This window comes from Rhyacophila brunnea, unplaced genomic scaffold (assembly GCF_057557595.1).
Source record: "Rhyacophila brunnea isolate RB1 unplaced genomic scaffold, BYU_Rbru_1.0 scaffold_12, whole genome shotgun sequence".
Lineage (NCBI taxonomy): Eukaryota > Metazoa > Arthropoda > Insecta > Trichoptera > Rhyacophilidae > Rhyacophila > Rhyacophila brunnea.
This window is the reverse complement of record NW_028232774.1, coordinates 31,685,099-31,706,758: the sequence shown is the minus strand read 5'-3', so window position 1 is coordinate 31,706,758 and position 21,660 is coordinate 31,685,099. Positions and strand designations below refer to the sequence as shown.

Here is a 21,660-nt window from a genome sequence, read left to right as displayed (position 1 = left end):
AATCCAATTCGGCCTAAAATTGTTATTTAGATGTTTTTCTGGTATGTATGTTTCGAAGGTTTTCCAAAATGATGTATTTTCAAGATAAAAGTTTGCAAAAATCTCACCTCTCTTGTGCAAATCTTCCCGGGAGGTGGGGGGCGGCGGCGCTGGGATGGCGGGCGGGGGCGCTGGCGGCAGGGCGAGGTGCGCTGACGGAGGCGCTCCGCCATACCAGGCCCAGCCGCCCGCCTGCCCGTTAAACATGCGCAGCTTGTCGTAGACGCTCTCCGAACCGGAGCTCGCCTGCTGCTCCTTCTGCGACGCCAGGTTTCTTAGGACGCGATTTATCGAAGATACCTGTAACAAAAAATATAAACAATTAGTTTGTATCCAACCATATTTGGAATTTTCTGCGCTTAAGGAATAGTCAATTAAAAATAATCTATAATATTAATAATAATCGTTAACAACCGGGTTCAATACACTGCTGAATGTAGGCCTCTCCTTGTTCTCTACACTCTTCTCGGTCCCTAGTTTTTTGTTTCCACGTATGTCCACCAAACTTTATGAGTTCGTTTATCCAGCGGGTTTTAGGACGTCCCTGTGAGCGTATGGTGCCCCTTGGGTACCAATGTATGAGCGCATTTTTCCGGTAGTTTTTCCGACATGTCCAGCCCATTGCCATTTTATCTGATTAGTAACCTCTATCACATCGCGTACTCTTGTTTTGTTCTTTATCCATTGGTTTATTTTATGATCTTTACGCGTTATGCTCAACATGCACCTTTCCATGCCAAGTTGTCCTACTCGTAATTTTTGAATTTCTATTACAATAAGAGTTCATTTTTTACATGCATACACACATGCAAATGCACTCCACGCCAGTTTGGTTCTGCGAGCAATCTCGTAACCACAGTCAATAATTGTCATTGTATATCCAAGGTAGTTGTTGACCTGATCAAATTGAGTGCCACGGAACACTGGTACGATTTAGAACAATGGGTAAGCGGGACCGATTTTTGGAGACGCCGTGTATGCTCTAACTAATGGGCGGATATGGTTGAAGAAGAAGATGATGATAGCGAATCAAAAAAAAATATATACTTCAAAAACTTATAGTTTCAAAATAAAATCCTTTATTTTCATTCAACTTATTGATAAACCTTGCAATCGGGATTCATATAATATTAAATCAAAATAAACAACATAATTCCATCACAAAATAATAATTCCAATCTAGCTCTGTTGAACATTTTCACAAACAGAGCGGCGCAGTCGACTAATAGGCTTTCTGTTTTAATCCTAATGTTTCACTAATGGAAGATTATCTTTAGAATGGTGGTACAATTGTTTTGTATTTTGCACAGTACTATTTTTCCCGCGCTAGAATTAAACATGGAAACACTGCGAATAATATTATCACTGTATTCGGAATACGAATGATATTTTTTTTTCATAGCGCTAGTATTTATGCTCCAATAACATTAACACGATAAACGATCTTTGATGAGAGTGTTTGTTGTAATAATAATTATTAATATAGGTACGTTCATCAAATTTAAATGTTGGTTACTTTGTAAAAAACAATAAATACTCACTAACTAATATATAATATGCAGGTATCTCATTTGCTTAAAATAACTTTTGTACCTAAATTATTTTCTTTCGGAGTATAAACATAATTAATGTGAACATGAAAATTGTAAAATAATATAGGTAGCTGGAAGTACGCTAACATTCAATATGGAAACAAAAGTGAATTAGATACAACAGTTCTCATATATAATTTTGTATTATTGATTGTATAATTGGATGATTGAAATGTCCATTATTTTTTTTCTACAAGTAACAATAGTTGAATACTAGAGTCTTTCCGCGAGACAATAATTATATCGACAGATAAATTATACTTTATTATAGCTACAGTGGTGAAGGGTGGAGATAGGCTGTTAATATCAGCCATTAATAGTGCACACTAAAGTTTGACAGTCATACGTATTTGTTATCATTGAAACAAAACTACTATTTACAGACGGTGTTGGTTAATTTTTAAAATTCAATTTAACCCTGTGAAACTAAGCCATAATAAATAATAGTCAAAAATTTTGCAGTTAAATTATACATAACTTTTGATATTTTATGGATAGAATAATACTTATTATTTATTGTAGTTTGGTTTTAATTTATTGTAGTCAGGCAGGGTTTAATGATTGAAAAAAAATGAACGAACAATATGTATAATATGTATTCTTAATCCAACGAAAAGTATGAATGAAAAAGTGTAAGTACTCGTACATAATTTTGTCGCATCGCCCAAATTATACCAAAACAATAATGGTTTATTGATTCTTAAGGCTATACTTCAGCTGGGGCACTGTCTAAAACGATCGCGACTACGCGACGCAGAGATTGTGCAAACGACGGATGCAGAACAAAACACAATTTGTCATAAAAATTCAACATGCGTCCATTTAATTTTCTGTTTATTATTCTATTAGTAAGAATAATAATGTATTCTTTGTCATGTTTTCTTTTTCAAGTAAATGGGTAACGTTTTTTAGTCATCTTTACATGATTTAAGAATTAATCCCCCATCACCATCACGAAACAAATTGACGTTTTCACAGCTCGACTTTCGCTCTCCGATTGCCAGCGAGTCCAAAATTTCGTCGCACCTATAGTTGAAAATTATTTGCCGTTTCACTCTTAAAAACTAACCAACGCCATCTCTAAATTGTAGTCTTAGTTCAATATAAACCAATACGTATGACTAACAAAGTGCACTATTTATGTCGGATCTTAACAGCCTACCTCCACCCTTAGCTACGGAGCATCTCTATTCTAGTAGTCATGTTTACTAAACGAAAAAATGACTTACTCATAAATAATGAATAATAATATATTAATATTATCAAATATCACAAATATTATTTAAGTAGAGTATAATGTAACCAAAATAACTATTGACATAATATAACAAAATTTGTAGAATTTAATATGAACATTTATTTATTACGTGCGCGCGCAGTTGGAAAACTTTGTATTAATACTAGTCGCTATTTTTAGATATCTCTTAATGTTACAAAAGTGCTTATAATCCCTCAGTTAAAAATATCTTGGAATCAAAAAAAGCACGACTGGTTCAAATACAATATTCCACCCCTTTCAGGCAGTGGCTAATAAGAATCTCTCCACTGATACCTATATACTCAAGGCAGAAGAAGGATAAAACAAAACCAAAAAATATGGTACAATCTATTATTTTTCAAATAGTTTTTATAGATATTATTTGTGATCAAATATTTCTTTATATGTAAGATTAAAATAAGTGAGTTGATTAACTACTCCAAGTTTTTACATACAAAAAAAAACATTTTATACGAGTGAAATATACAGTAGAATAGTGGTAAAGTTTTAAATTTAAATCTCTCTGCTACACAATTCACATGTTGTATTTTTAATGTTTATGATCCCAAGTAAGAATTTTAGCGAATGGCCGAAAACTGTTCAATATGAAAGTTTCCTTAATATTACCTCCATTCTTACCTCCATTCTTACCTCCATTCTTACCTCCATTCTTACCTCCATTCTTACCTCCATTCTTTCGACATATGGGGACCGTTTGAGTGATATTGATAATTTTAATGTTTTAATATCTACGTTTTCAATACCTACATTCAATTTATGTTGGGTATCTTCCCTTTATGCGAAATGTGCACACGCTAACATATCTACAAAATATTTCATAACAAATATGTATTTATAAAAATGTATAAGGGTAAAAAAAGCAGTAGGTATCTCTTAATTACCACGTTTTTATTAGCTCGTATTCTTGTTTGTCCGGTACAGATATTTTATTGTGCGTTACAATTTTTTTATTGTTTGTCCAAGATTTTTAACTAACTTCCCGACTAGCTTGACATTTGAAACTTTTAGATTATATCAGAATACGACGACAATTATGCATTCTTTTAATACTTTTGGCCATTTTTAAGCAGAATCGAATTAATTTTCAGTTAATTCTGTTTTGTATGTTTCGGAAAAAATTCGTTAAAAGTAATATTTACTACTCACTATTATTGGTTGCTAAGTGGGTCCTAGCAACGAAATTATTAATATATACGTGCGTTACTATGGACATCAATATGAAATGTCAAAATAACATTTCTGTATTCTATAATGTTTATTCAGTATTTCTATCAAGTACAATAAAAAGTTTTTATTAATACAAAGAATTGTCAAATTTACATTATTCAACAGAAAATTTAAAAACGTGGTATATAAAAAGTTCTTTTTATCTTGTAATTTTTCTATATTAATTAACAACATAAACAATTATCTAATTGCTCTCAATTATTCATTATTTTAAAATGAATTCATAAATATTCCGATATAAAAACGATTCGAAGATTCGAGAATATTAATGTATTATATTAATTCTATCGTCCTTAATAATATATTATATCCATCTGAATTAAATTATGAAACATTGATATTGTGCCTATTAAGAATAATTTGTATGAGAGAATGAATACCAATAATTTTCTCGCCTCGTAGCACGTCTACGAATACAGTCTACGGCCTTCTACGCCACCCAATCAAACATGTTTCTTCACAATCACGAAAACCGTAACTCGGAAAACACCCTCGTCTACACCAAGGCATTTCTACGGGCAGTAATAAGCACATTCCAGTGGAAATTGTCCATGGCGCATGCTCAGTGTGTGTCTCCTCAATATAATCTGGTACTTATGTTGCCAATGGTTACTGCGAAGCGTTTCGGAGGCTTTTGGGGTAGTACCTACTCGCCCGCTATTCGATAATGTAGCCCCTTGTATTGAGGGAGCTTTTCACAGTTTTATGATGAATGTTTGTAAGTGTTTCCTTTCTAGTTATCGTTGAGATTTTGATACCTTTTTAATTATAAATAAAATACGTTGCATAATACAATCTATAATAGAATTTTAGGAGAAATTGTTATTCGCCATTCAATTCACACATTTTTACTTAAGATTCATTAATAATGTATAATGAATAATGCATATAAGTATAGAAAAGGAAATAACGATGCAGGCATATGTAGAATTATTATTTTATCTAGAAACTTATTCAAATTGGTTCAGTTGTAACATGCTATTATTTATTAAAATTAATATCTGCATAATAAAAATCAAGTTTTTAAAACAGTTTTATGCTCAATTCTTAATAAGAATTACAGAATAATGAATAAAACTATGTTTAAAATATAAATATCGTTAGAAATATACATATTATGATAAAGTTCATAATATCTTGGACTGGGTGGGATTCAAACATGCGTCTTCTACTTACAAACCGACTAGCCACTAAATTATCGACAAAAGTAGATATCTGATTATCTCTGTAATTTTTCTTTGATCGTAAATTTAAAAAATGATAAATTGTTACGCCTTGAATAAAATATATTTAATTACAATAAAAGAAACACTGACATGAGTTCGATATAATTATTTTGTTTTATATTATTTAGAAACATAAAGTTTGCATATTATAAAATTTGAATTGTAAATTAATATTTTCATTCATATAATATTGTGTATGAATTAATTATTACACCTTTTTCTTAGCTCGTATTCTTGTTTGTCCGGTAGCTGTTTATCCAGTACAAATCTTGCAATCGATTTTTAACTAACTTCCCGACTAGCTAAACATTTGAAACTTTTAGAATATATCAGAACACGATGCCAATGCATTTTTTTATTACTTTTAGCCATCTTTAAGCAGAATTGAATTCATTTTCAGTTAATTCTGTTTTGTATGGAAAGTTATTTCGTAAGAAATCCGTAATCCAATCCACTATTATTGGTTGCTAAGGGGGTGGTCATAGCAACTAAATTATAAATATATACGTGCGTTACTATGGAAATCAAAATGACATTTCAGTATTCTATATTTGTTTGTTGCAAGATAGAAAAAAAAATGATTTGTTGACAATTGCCTTCTTTGTCCTAAATTATTAATACATAGAATTTTCAAGTTTATATGATTCAACACGTGGTGGGTATATAAAAAGTTATTTTTATCTTGTAATTATTTTTAAGTCAAAACACTCATAAATATAATAATAATACATATTCAAAATACAATAATACGTTATTTTGGTTCTTTTATATTTAGTGGAAGCCAGCGGTAAATAAATTTTGAAAATAGCCTATATACTTGATTATTTGTTAGGTTAGGCTAGGTTATCATTCTTGAATTCATGAATTTTGCCTAAATCGGCTATGAAAATTGTCGTTGTTCCCGCTTGGTTACCAGTAAACAGACTTTTACAGTTTTTTTTAATACTACAATTATTTTTTTTCTCATGAAAGTGCCATGTATTATAGATAGCATAGTAGTTGAAGGCTGAACAAATAAATCAATTTCACAGACAACAATAGAAAATCAAATATACACAACAGTAGAAAGATCAAAATATTGTTGACGGGTATACTCCCGCGTGTATATATTGGGCGGCGATTTTAAAAAGGTCGGACAAAGAATCTGCCGAATATTAAATATTTCGCCACTCGATTCTGAAGTTTTGTGATATTATAGAGAAGGAAAAAAATGAATGAATCTTCGACCTTTATTTGGAGAATATTTTTTCGCCAGGTGGCTATGTTCGGACGAGCGGTTTTGAATAATGACAGGCGATAATAACTTCGATCCCATGAAGATGAGTGATATCACATTGATTGATATTTGATAAATTAAATAACTAATGTTCGAAATATGAATAGCTAAACAACAAATAATATATCGTACCCCTTCCAAATACAAATATTAAAATAGTTGTACTGATGCACTATAGCATGCTTATGAATACTTATAAAGACTTGATTGAGTCCTACGAGTTATTACCCGATTGTTTTATTCATTATTTGATGTATCATAATGTATATTGCTTAAAAATAATATATATACTTTCATCTAACTTGCTCTGGGTATTTATGGAATATAATGTTAATGTTTCAGCTTAATGTGATTAACTTGAATCCATTTTGCCAGATACTTTATTTTTCTACAACTCTAAATGCACCTAAGTTGGCCTAGTTCGTAGATATTCACTCTTTATATAAAGTTAAACCCGTGGCTGGTCAAAATACATGTTATTTTTTCAATGTGTGTCAAGATCCAGCGTATACTTTAGTGGATTAGGATAGTTGCATATTATATTCCATGTAGAAAATATTGTAATGCAAATTCTATTCTGTAGAAGCTTATATGCTACAATAAAATTAGGATAGAACATAGTAATTTACTTGTTACTATTAAAACTCAGCCTTGTAAATTATTTTGGACATTATCAACATATTGAAGTTATAGTCATCACATATTCCACTTTCCTTTAATGTCAATCGTTTTTATGTTTTATGGTGCCTTATCATGTGTTTTATTAAGTTTATATAAATCATGAATCAGAATTCATTTATACGGAATCTTGCTATATTTAAAAAAAAAACAGTCCAATAGTACACAAAGAATACTACTTCATGTATTGTCATTATTCAAATAATGAATTAAAATTGTATAAGTACTTATTTTTAGTGATACGTATAATTTAATAATATGAATGCAAGTACATGGACATTGGATAATCCTACTTAATCATTTTCATTCAAGCTTTTTCATTACTCCACTATCCACTTAAATGCACCCACAATAATGTTATAAAAGTTATAAGCAGTAACATTAAAAAACAAATAGAAAGTTATAATTTCATGTAGTAATAAGTACTATTTTAAAACGTTTTTATTAGATCGTATTCTTATTTGTCCGGTAGTTGTTTGTCCGGTACAAATCTTGCAATCGATTTTTAACTAACTTCCCGACTAGCTAGACATTTGAAACTTGTAAAATATATCAGAACACGATGCCAATGCATTTTTAATACTTTTAGCCATCTTTAAGTAGAATTGAATTCTGTTTTGTATGAAAAGTTATTTCGGAAGAAATCCGTAATCCAATCCACTATTATTGGTTGCTAGGGGTCTAGTCATAGCAACTAAATTATTAATATATACGTGCGCTACTATGGAAATAAATATGAGTGTTAAAATGACATTTCAGTATTATTTCTATCAAATAATTTTTTTTTTGATCGTTTAAGCTAGCCAAGTCAAGTTTACATGATTCAACAAAAAAATTAAAAACGTTGTATATAAAAAAGTTCTTTTTATCTTGTAATTATTTATGTTAATTTAACACATTCTCGATCTGCTGTTAAAAACTATTTGAATTAAAAATAGGTAAGACCTCAATATAGACGCTTTTTATAAACTGGATAGCGGATAATTACAAACATCAGAGTTTGTATAAAAGTGTAGGCATTACAAAAGATTAAGAATAGACTTGAACGAAATATGACACTTTTATATAAATAGACTAGATTTCTCCTGGTTAAGACTTCAATCTCTTCCATATTTCTTTATAACATCAAGACTTAAACCATTTAGCGGAAAATATGGAATACTGATGCTTTTGAAATGTGTTAAATACGTCTGCTAAATATCCTTATCAAAACAGGACACATATCCAGTGACGTATCGTGAAGATAGGTAGGTCATGCGTTGCATATGAGCGGCAAATGTAGGAACGAATACGAATATTAGAACTTTCGACGAAAGCAGACGAAGTAGTTGCTTCATTAGAAAGTATCAACGTCTTAGTTTACAAAATAATCAAAACATAAACATCCTGACAACATAACTATTGTTGTATTGCAATACATGTTGTAAAATACATTTTATTAGGTGATTTACGTAACAAAAACTGGCACTGTTTGAGAGTAGTAGTAGCATAGAGTTAGAGAGAGTGTTTGAGAGTTCAATGTAGTGTTTTATTGTGTATTTTTTTGTTTATTAAGATAGCCGAAAATAAATAATAAAATAAGTATGTATCTACCAACTTAACGATTTCGCTGAAAAAATAAAACTTAAAAATGAAAAGGGACGGCATTTGAAGTCTGCTTAAGGGTGCTTGTCCGTTCTGAAAGAAGTCACATAGCCAGAAGTGAAGCCAATAATTTAAAAATACTCATCGTCAGGTAAAATATTAAAGTTTGGTCCGTTCAAATGATGAAAGATACAGGTCATACAATATTTTTAAAGGTAAGTAAACGATAAAATGCTGGAATCACTATATAAAAATCTGATAGGAATTAAGATCGTCAACAGGAGGACATAAAAATGAAGATGAAGTTGAATAAATTATATAAAGTTTCTTTAATAATATAAGTATACTGGAATACAACAAAATTTGCTTATAATAACGTATTTATGTGGTATTTACCTACCTGTAATAAAAAATCTTTATAAATTCATTAGACATATTTACAACTATACCTACATAATTCTATGCTGGTTGCTGTTTTTGGAAGGCACTTTTATTAATCTTAATATTTCACTAACAACGGTTAAATAGTTAACAATACAATTATGTATTTCAAACAAGATAGTTGGTAATATAAAATAATTATAAAGAAACATCTCACAACAGTCACTAAATACTGTTTTATAAAACAAATTAAATTGTATTAAATTATATATAATCATTTTTTTTCAATAAATTATTCAAAAAATAAATTGAATTAAATAATAATAGTCGAGTGCGCCCCGAGCTTTGAAAGAACCGTCCAAATCCATTCTCAAAATAATCCAATAATAGAAAACACGCTCCGATGACCACATTTCACTTTTATTATAACGAAAATATGTTATTTGTTATGGGATGAAAGGAAACTGTATGGCTATTTCTTTGACAATGGATAGAAATTGCCAGTAGCAATGTTACCAGATTGAGAATATCTACTATTGTATTATTTATTTAATAGAATAAACTGATTATGTCGATATAGTAAAAATTAGATAAATGTGACAGTAGGCATTCCTATTGAATTTATTATGAAACTTTTAATAATATAAAAGTATAAACTTTAGGATCAAATTTAAAAGTTCACTATAATTATACGCTAGTACATATAAGTCAAACAACAAAGTATTTTATATAATATTTTTTTGGAACAATAGTTCCAATCTTGGGATTTTTTGTTGTAATAATTTATATTTTTGTATTCTATTTAAGTAGGTACTTAAGAGCAAATAATGTAGTGAAAATTTCGAAAAGTACGTGCAATTTTGCCAATCTATTTAATCACTCTTGATTCATTGTTGACCGCAGTTTGTAATAATTTTAGTAGGTAGGTATATTGAATGATTTTTCTTCTTTAATCGAAGAAAAAACTGTAGAAAATAATTAACATAATCCCTTAATCGTTATCTGTTAAAAAAATAAATTCGTTAAATGGACCCCTCTAGTAAGTAACACAAGTAAGAATATTATTAAATATTTAAAAAAAATACCTTTACTACCTCATATTGGGTATAAGTACATATATTATAACTTTCCAACAAATACAAAGATTTTAAATGAAAACAGTATTTTCAAATATATTTTTATCTAAAAAATACAAACTAAAAAGCATGAATAAAGAAATATTATTAAAATCTCTTGTATATTCTTTTCATTTTAATTATTATTAAGAATATAGCAGCTGAGCAAACAATTAAAATACAGATAAAACGAAAAATAGTTGACGTAGATAGGGTAGGTAAACAGGGTTGATAAAAAATGTACGAGTTTTTTTAAAAGAATATAAAATACAATTGGAAAACTAATTCAAGTTAAATGTACAGTAGTCATGACAAGGGTTGAGCGATAAATTGACGTTGTGATTTAGAAAAAAATGTTTTATGTTTTGAGACAAAATGTGTTTTATCTGAAAACAGCGGTATACTTATACATAATTTATTTTAAAAATTATTGTTTTTAAGCACATAGCATGTATGCATATCATATGTGAAACATAGAATATTAATAAAATAACCACATATCTCCCTTACATAATGTAGAAAAAACACTGTGTTAGATTGCTGACAAGGGTAGTCGATAACGTGACAGAGGTCTCTAAGTTAGTAAAAATATCACTTGATTCGCAGGTATATCGGCATTATTTGCGACAATGCTTATTTTAATGCTAGAAAACAATACACTACAACTGTAAGCCATTTTTGCCGTATCCATGGTGCCTCTGTAGAATGATTTACCTACATCTGAGGGGCGCCAAACGACTACCACTGCTCTAAAACCTGTCCGTTCGACGAATACACCAAGGAGAATGAAAGTACATAGTGAAGGACTCAAGATCGATTAGAGTGAAAGGAGTATTCACCCTGCATTTAATCGAGCTCAGTAGATGATAAAGTACCTGAAGAGTATTTTAATTAATATATTAAATGATAAACCGAACAATGCTTAGGTTTATGTTGTTTCGAAGATAAAATATAAAGTTAGTAGGTATCGCAGATTCCAGTTCCCACATTATTACTATTGACATAATAATTTATTTATACAGCATTAAAATAAATTTAACTTCAAATCCATTATACCTCACATTTCATAAGTTAAACTAAAACGATTTAACGCACATTTGCAAATAAAGAGGCCGTTAGCAGCCAGTTCCAAATTAAATAAAAACCCGCGCACGCGCAGCCATAATAAATAATAGACAATCTTTTTCCCCCATTTTTTTTGAATTAAGAAAACAGGACCATTTTCTTTCTTTATGTTTTAATATAAATTCTAAATGCTTTATTTCTTTTTATAAATTTTAATAATAATATCTGGTTTTTCCTGATACGTTGTTTAGATGGGCAATTCATTATATAAAATCGATTAAATACCAACTCATAAATCTTTAGCAACATATTAATGTAGTTTATAAATTACACGACCTTGTCTTAAACATATAATTCTACTCTAACAATTTTCATTATTTTAGTAAACAGATGAATACAGATCAATGTGACAGAAAAAAAAACTATACATACATTGTACCTAATAAGGGTGATTATTGCAAATATGTTTGCATGTGTTTATAGCACTATTGTTAAACGTTTACGTGGGAGTGCTGCCAAACGTTGTTAAGTTGATAATTTATGTATTTGAGTTAACAACGGATTTTATATATAATAAATATAAATATGTATGCTAGATCAAATGACATATTATAGAACATGCACACAAAGCACAAAGAAATTAGCATTATGCCTGATTTTAGAGGGAAAGTCAAACATAAAATTGCAATTACTCCATAACATGATTTTGAGACTTACCAACTGTTGACAGTAACCCCACGTAATAAAACACTCCACAAAATAGTATTGTAAACATTCATGTTGTATGTTGTTAAAAAGTTAAAAAATTATTTCATATTATCGTCAGATTTGTATACAGTATTTGAATTCTCAAAATCCTGTCCACTAATATTTTGAGATTTGGTTTGTGATTGAATGTCCTTGGCGCTTTTTCCATTTATTTATTATTTTAAACATTAATTCGTGTGCTTATATTCAAAGATCAATAAATAATACAATTAGTCAAAATACCGTCAAAATACCGTCAGAAAGTTTTAGATAGTCTTGGCAGTTCTTTAATTCACGAAAGTTGGGTATCACCGTCACCCTGAAATATCGTATTATCTTGCATATATACAAAATATACCGCCATTTTTCCCCTTTGCCTGAACGATTATATTTTTTAAATTTATTCGGTTATATCTGATTGGCTGGAGATGTGTCACACACAGAAATTGCGTTTTGTCTACGGCCAAACCGCTTGCACATTCAAAAAAAGAATCTTGGAATATACTTACTGAATTGGGGGTGATGCAAAACAAACGAAATCTGATACATCGCTAAACATCGAAGGCATATGAAAATAATAACATAAAATAACGTTACTATCATTCGCATTACGCATTGAATTAATAGCAATTAATTAAATTTTACGTAGATCCTATTACTTATATTTTTATGATAGTTCCTTAAAATAATAATAGGGATCATTTTGCAAAATATGAAATTATTTGAGGGTTTTATAAGACATTATTGCATCTTGGACGACTTGATTAATCATTAATTAATTATAAAAATAGTACATTTACAATAATAATGTTGAAGATATTTTTCTTGCCAGTTATAAAAAATGAAATTAGCATTCAGTATGCATTTCTAAGGGCTTGGGTTGAAATCTTGAAGGCCGGAATCCCGAATGCTGAAATCCCGAATGGCCGAAATCCCGAATTGCCGAAATCCCGAATGACCTGAATCCCGAAGGGAATAATCTCCACATACATCGTTGTGAGTGTACCTATTATATTAATTATGCAGTTTTACTAAAAGGGCGTTTTAAACTTTGGCTGGTAATACATACTACCTATAATAATTTTAATTGTCTTATTTCTGTCCATTCTTGGTGAAAAGACATTGTATTAACCAATATAAAACAGAATATGTATCAGAAATACGGGTGCTGGACGAAATCACGAAGGCCGAAATCCCTAAAGCCTAAATCCTGAAAGCCGAAATCCCGAATGCCGATATCCCGAATGCTGAAATCCCGAATGACCGGAATCCCGAAGGCCGAAATCTTGAAAAATAAAAAATACAAACAGTAATAATTCTCAACAACTACCAACTCGAAAGCAAAAAATACTACTTTTATAAAAGAAAATGCAAATAAAAAAAATTTATACTTAAATATTATTATATTTTGATAATAATTAATAATATTATTTTAGACAAAAAACAATTTTTTGTGAAAAAATAGAAATTATGATATTATCTAATAATTGTCAATATAGGTATATATATATATATTGCATTTTTTTTTATAAAAAGTAGAATTTTTTGGTTTCGAGTTAGTTGTTGTTGAGAATTATTACTGTTTGTATTTTTTTATTTTTCAGGATTTCGGCCATTCGGGATTTCAGCATTCGGGATTTCAGCCTCCGTGATTTCGTCCGGCACCCGTATTTCTAATACATATTCTGTTTTATATTGGTTAATACAATGTCTTTTCACCACGAATGGAAAGTAATAAGACAATTTAAAATATTATATGTAGTATTTATTACCAGCCAAACTTTAAAACGCCCTTTTAGTAAAACTAAATAATTACTATAATAGATACACTCACAATGATATATGTGGAGATTATAAATTAATCACTTATGTTAAATAGAAGCCTTGATTACTTTTTCTCTACAACGAAAAGTGCTGTGGAATAATATAAAATTAATTTGTGTAAGTATATATTATGTATCACTACTTAATCAATTAAAAAATGTTAACTAATTATTAAATCGGCTGTATGACTATTTCATTTCAAATGTAAAGGATTCGTTCACAGGCCCAATTATTCACTATCTGCTATTTACCATAAAAATAAATACTTCAAATTGATGCCCGTCCACACAGCGCGCGCTCGCATTATGTCGCGATAATGGGGCATGTGGTGGACGCGCCACAATGGAATTCAAAATAAGAACCAGTCGAACGGATGAGCGGGTTTGAATCGCCGCGAAATCATTTTCGACGAAAATTAAAATATCTAGTTTATTTATTTTTTGTGGCGGCCACGCGGCGTGATTTTCGAATTTGCGGCCTACAGGTTGTTCCTAAAGAAGAGATTTAGTATTCACGGTGAAAAACATTTTTAAACAACATTGATAAACATGATACACCATTATTCATACATGATCTCAACACTAACGTGGACATTTTTTAAGATCGGTTAGAGACATTACTTAACAAGCATGTATAAAAATAACCATTAAAGACCGGTAATAGCCGGTAATACGTAATACGTACGTAATACGTAATAACTGGTAAACCAATAATAACCGGAAATAATCGGTAAAGGTCATTTTACATAGGTAGGTATGTATTTTTACAATAAACATATAGGTGCATTATCGGAATGATAAATACCCTTTTTCTTCCTCATGTTTAGGAATTGTATAACTATTAACGAAGAGCTAATTACCTTTGGTCGTCGAAGGAGGAACGCAAATTTTCAAAATTACCCTTATATAATATACGTGTAGCACATTTTTTCAAACAAATCCATAATTATTATGTTTATGTGTAACGAAACAATGAAATTTGTCAATGGACATGGTCGTTTATGAAAACCATTTTATTTTTCGTCATTAAATACCTTAAATGAAAATCGGTTGTATATACAGGTCAAAAAAGTAAAAGTTACATCGATATTTTTTGTCATCCAATGATACTCGTAACTAAGAGGTACAGAGGTTGCCTGTGATAGTCTTGTGTATGACTGGAAAGACCGGATATATGCGATCTACATACGTATATAGCAATGCAATGCATATAGTAATGTCCCTTGAGATAGGAAGGTCATGCGTTGATTAGGGGCTGCAAATTATAAAGGGTGGCAAATGATGGAGCGAATTCGATCATTACAGCTTTATGAAGCGGACGATGGGGTCGTGTCGTTAGGAAGTAATAATTAATTATAAAAAATCACAACGGTCTCCTTAAACTGTTTAAGATCTCAGTACTCCACATAACTAAAACCATCGCTCTTTGAGAGTAGGTTTTGTAGAAATGCTCTTATAGTTAACAGATTATAAGTATGACATTTTTTCAAGACCTTTGGTACATCTGTCTGTTTAAAAATTTAATATGTATAATAAAGTAAGTAAGTACATAATATATATAATATCTAACAATTTTGAAAACAATCATTGAAGGCTAAAATAAAATAAAACGGTATATTAAGTCTGAATAAGGGCGGTACTTTGTCTAGGAACGTCACGTCAGAATGGGACCAGCTTGGAGAAGACTTCATAAAGGTTCATAGTTGTCATTATTTTAAATTGTTAATTTTCTTTTTTTTTCGAGAATTAATATCTAATTCTCTAAATGAATCAACGAATCTGATCACCCTGTGAAATTTTTGTCCAGCTTTTATTTTGTGTTAAATTAGAATTATTTATTCTAACCACATTGGGGGATTTACATTTTAATTTGTTCGCGGACGAAAAGAGGGCGCCGATCGCTTCAAGGGGGTGTTGGGTCACATGATCATCTTTTCAATTGATCCGATTGTGAACCGCTGATACACAATTTTCACAGACGTCTTTCGAAAAAATATCAATTGATCTAATATAAATCTAGACAAATTTCTAAGGAAACTTATTTTAATTAAATAATATAATGTTTTAATTATGTTTTAGTCTCAGTTTAAATTATTTTTAATTAAATCATCTAAACTAATATATGTATCTAATCACCATTTAAATAAAGAATGGAACCTTCAAAATATTTAATGTTTATGGTGATACCTGTTTTAATTATTTCATAAAATGGATTGTTGCCAGTAATATAATACCTGCTTACAACCGTAGTTCGATATGACAATGAATTTCTTTTACTTTATAAAGAAATTAGGTCCCGATTTATATATTATGTATGTGTATTTAAATAGTTTCGTATATTTCTGTATACAAAAAGTAGCAGCAAAGTATATTTCCAAAATTTAAAAATTAATTGAACATGGTTAAATTTAGTTATACTATGTCGAACTTTGGCTGTTTTTAGTTAAGGATAGAGAAATAAGTCTTCCATAATCTGAATATAAATGTCAAAATGCCCTTTCAGTAGTGACACTCTATTATGCGTAAAAAAGCGACAAATCAAATCATTAATGTTACATTAGAAACAGGGCAATTATTCTCAAAAACATTGTTGTCGAAATTTCAGTTTTATGTATGATTTTAGTTTAGACTCATTTTACTATTTCTTTCACACACAGATAATATTATTTAATTTAATTTTAATTCAAATTAATAAATAAACATTTGAAGCGCCTTGTTATAAATGGTATCTAAACATTCTCAAAATGGCTACGATATGAATGTTTTCTGTCAAACATAATACCAAGATCCCTTACGGATGATATTCGTGAAAGAATTCTACCATGCATCTAATATTGAAAAATAATACTCGTTAGGTTAGGTTAGGTACAGGTCCAAAAGTGGGAACTTTTAGTTTTTAATTATTGTGCATTAAAATGTCCGATATGGATGAAGACTGCAATAAAAGTATTGCGAAAGATTCAAAAAAAGAAGTTCTTTTTCTACCAATGTAAAAACTAGGAATGTCCAATGTGTTAAAAAATTGAATTGGTAATTAATATCGACAACTTTTGTTTTTGTGACATTTCTTGTTTTGCCCGTATACCCTTCAAATATGCCTAATTAACTTCGAATAATCTTACTGAAGTAGGTACAAAATCATCAATATCGTGGAAAATCATTGACGAATATTCTCACAGTTTACTGAAAACGTAACTAAGTGAGTTTATTCAGATACGTCAGACGGTGTAACTTTGAATACGAAATTGTCTACTAAAATATCGAATGTATTTGCCCGCGTTCGAAATTAAAAAATCAAAAACGCTTCCGCATGAATTGGCAAACGCTGCAAACCCGATTAGGCGTTCGCTGACTCGAGAACCAATTGTTTGGAGTCAATGGCCACGGAATGGAAATTTTAAATTATCCGTTCCCGCCTTTGAGGTCGGTTCGGTTTGCTTCCGGAACCGCGCGATTATGACGCTTGGATTGGCGGGAAATGTTAGAATCAGGAACGATTAAAAACAATAGCGACATCTTTTAAGATGAAATGGTTCTAAAATCGTAACAATGCTGCCTATAAAAGGTTCATTATTCAATATTCAACTATAATATAAAACACAAGCACTCAAATCGTATCCATTCTTCGCACAAAAAAACCTACCGTATCAATTGAATTTCTGTAAGGTTATAAGTTCGATCATATTCAACTGCACACACATAAAAATGGTATTGACAACATCCATTTAGTACCACCCGCATATCTCCTGTAACATACCCCATGCCTAGACGCTCAGCGTTTTCATTGTGTGTTTGAACCTGCAGTTATAATCATTTGTTTGATGCTCACCTATGAATTTTTGTGATCTATCTCACCAATAAGTGGTACATATTCGTGTGGGCATGGCGTATTAGTATTAAAATAATGTTAGAAAATTTCTATCGTATTTCGTATCATCTGCGCCACGCTATACCGTCTTTAGATATTCTGCATGAATTTTTTTACCGATCATAAGAAGATCATATTATGGCCCTACACATAGTGGAGATTGTATTAAAATATTTTTTGTTTTTACGAGAAATGGATGTTAACCACTTGTTCAAATTATTAGGCCCATACTCTGAGTCCAAACATACATTGAAAAAAAAATGTGAATTTTGTCAGACCTGGACCTCGAAACCGGGATCGACGATATAATAAACCAACGTGGTAACCTCTCGACCATCGCCCAAGTCATATTAGAAGTAAATATTTCATATACCTAATACGTATTACTGCTGTAAGTAATATTATTCTCACCCACAACATTTGTGTTTTTTTCGTTCATGAGGGCGGTCCAGACCCGAGAAAAAAATGATGTGCACGCCTGATTAGATTGCTTCATTCTTATTTTGAAATTACACATTCATTGAAAGTTTAAATTCAAATGGACTTACATAGTTATTACATGATACATAAGTGTTTTATATAATACATTTTTAGAAGTGTTCGTATTCATCCATCTGTAGATGTATATTTAATAATCAGTTGGATTAAATTAAGTTGAATGATTTTGTATTATCCAGGATTTATACCTAATAATTTTTATATCATAAAATGGTGGATAAGTAGCAGTAAGAATAACTACATAATCAAAAAAAATGTGTATTTACACGCCTCCCTTCTTAAGTTTTTGACCAGAGTGCAAATATTTACCCCATTGTGAAATTATTGCGGAAAAGGGGAAGTTGTGGTAGATCGAGTTTCGGGTCTCGGCGCATCGTCGAATCGCAAGGGACGGTCGGGGGTAGTGCGGTCGCAATGATTTTGGGGAAGCTTCTTAACACCGACACATGCCCCATTCGATTACTGTTAGGCCAAATATTAAGAGGGAGAATAAAATTCGTATCTATCTAACCATTTCAATTAACATTGTTTTAATTTTAAATTAAAGGTCATGAATCTAATATATTATATATTAATTATGTACAAATATTTTTAAGATTCATCTCATATGCACTGCAAGTTGCTGCATAATTTATCGGCAGTTTGCGGCTAACTGCAGCAATTGCATGTTACCGCAATTTGCCAGTCAGCTTGCACACAGATAAGAGGTATGAAATCATCGGAGTCTCCCCACTTATACATATACTATACCTACTTGATTCAAGTTACTCCGATCACTATGCAATTTATCGTGATCCAAATGTAAAGTCTTACCCTGATCTAAATAATATTCTAAATGGTAACTTCTCGTGTGGCATCATCAAGAGGATTCTATGGACTCATCTGTAATTTAATTATCTACTCGAAACCAAAGTATTTTATTATTTTTTCCCATTGCTTCTACAGCTAGAAATCAGCCCCACGAATATACCTATTTCTTAATTTATTACGATCCACCTATTTGGTCTATGCTTCGACTCTAGAAATATTAAAAGACAACATGTGAATTTTTCAGACCCGGAGTTAGAACCCAAGATTGAAAACATAAATGGATACGCCACCACTCGTCCATCGCGTACACTATCCTTTGTCTGATATTATCAACTATATTATGATTTATATTTTAATGATGTCAAATAATAATCATCATCATCAGCCGGGATCAATCCACTGCTGGATGAAGGCCTCCCCAAGCTTTCTCCAACTCTCTCGGTCCTGTGTCGTTCACTGCCATGTATTTCCGCCGAACTTTACCAGTTCGTCAATCCAGCGGCTTTTAGGGCGACCCTGTGGCCGTTTCGTGCCCCTTGGGTACCACTGGATGACGGCATTTGTCCAGCGGCCGTCCCTTCGGCGAGCAATGTGCCCCGCCCATCTCCATTTCAGCTGTTTGGCAACGTCTATTACATCGCGTACTCCTGTCTGCTTCCTAACCCATTCGTTTCTCTTACAGTCCTTTCGCGTGATGCCCAACATACACCTCTCCATGCCTCGCTGTGTGACTCTTAGCCTTTGGACATCTCTCGTGTTGAGGGTCCACGTCTCGCAAATAATAATAATATATATATATATATATATTTCTAACAAAAACACTACGTAGTATGATATTACCCGTTAATTACAATATCGTCACCTTACTATGAAAACCTTCTACCTATGTCTGTTTTAGAAATATAATCAGTGGAGAGTTAAAACAAATAAAATAAATAAAAAAGTTTTTTCTACAATATTATTTAAAACTTTTTTATTTATTAAAGAATTGTAATAAATAATACATTTTAACTCTCTCCTGATTTTTTTTCTAAAACAGGCATAGAAGTTTTGCATAGTAAGCCGACAATATTCAATTTAACTTAAAAGGTAATATTTGTACTTAGGTAATAATATATTTAAATTTTAGATTACAACGCACTCATTATAAATAGATACAAATACGTACTGGTATAACAACACGATAATTTTACGTAATATGACCGCTAATACGATACAATTTTGACGTCATTCACCATTAAATGACGTAGTTTTGAGCAAATACCAACACAACGACACTCACCGCTCAATCAAGTTTATGGTCGATTGATTTTTGATTCGGCGAATATCCACGCAACGCAGCAGTTATAGCTAGTCATAGTAGCGCGCTAGAGGTTCATCATGGGGTAGTGGAAGGACCCCCATGGGATACTCCCGTGGTAAAAACAGCGGGTCTCTTCTGTACGCTGAGTTGATACCAGTTTTAATATTATTAATGATTAAACGTATTTTTAGATTGTGGACGTTTAGATTTTTCCCAAAGGGTAAACGTTCGCTGAATCGAATGTTTTAAAAAGTTTTTGTGACTGTTTTATAATATTAAACATAAATTATGTTAATGAGTCTCGATATGTATTATTTTCATGAAAGGATATTATATAAATAATAAGCTGAAACAATTTTCGAATTATTCTATTCAATTGTTTGTGTGATGTAAACTACAATTTTGAAATGCTATTTAATTTTCTTCTTAATATTTGAGACACGTATTGATTGATTGATTAATTAATTAATAACACTTTTAAAGGTAAATTTTTAGTGAGTCACTTAATTTATTTAATTGCATCATTCATAATTCCGATTAGTAAATAGCAGCAGTAGTACTTTAGCCTAGTCGCACACTAAAAGTCATCCCGACTGGTATAAAGTCATAAATCAAAACTCGAAAATAAACATCCACTATCCCACCATACACGAAAATAATAACGACACGCACTACATTCATTTGTTTTGAAAATCTTCTATCATCGGCAAGTGTAGAAACGATAATTTTTAAAATCTGAATATCCGATATGACAAAAAATATAATAATATATACTAATTTATTATTAATATATATAAACACTACTCATGATTTTATTATATATTATTTATATAACTGTAGTATAATAAATACACATTTATTATCGTATTAATTTTACTAACGACGGCTTTAGCATCACCGCGTTACCTGTTAATATCCCTTCGTCCTTCAGTAGGTATATTATTGGTAATTTGATATTCCTGGTACTTACCTACCTACATATAAGAAAGAACAGGTGAGATCTTTAAGTTGGATAAGATTAACATTTGCGCTGGCAGACAGCACATCTCAGAAGCGTTTGTTTTATTTTAAGTGATATCTACTTATGGCATTTTTTGCCAGATGTGAAATATATCCACAGGTAAAATAACGACCGTTAAGCCCACTGAA

General features: G+C 30.9%; 1 protein-coding gene across 1 annotated transcript in view; it reads right to left on the bottom strand.

Annotated features, from left to right (window-relative positions):
* toy (paired box 6 protein twin of eyeless) overlaps nt 1–21,660 on the bottom strand; it is a 128,373-nt gene that overhangs the window by 80,207 nt on the left and 26,506 nt on the right. The window contains exon 3 of the mRNA XM_085940194.1: nt 108–339. Within this exon, the coding sequence (XP_085796320.1) occupies nt 108–339 (232 nt within the window). The remainder of the gene's footprint in view (nt 1–107; nt 340–21,660) is intronic.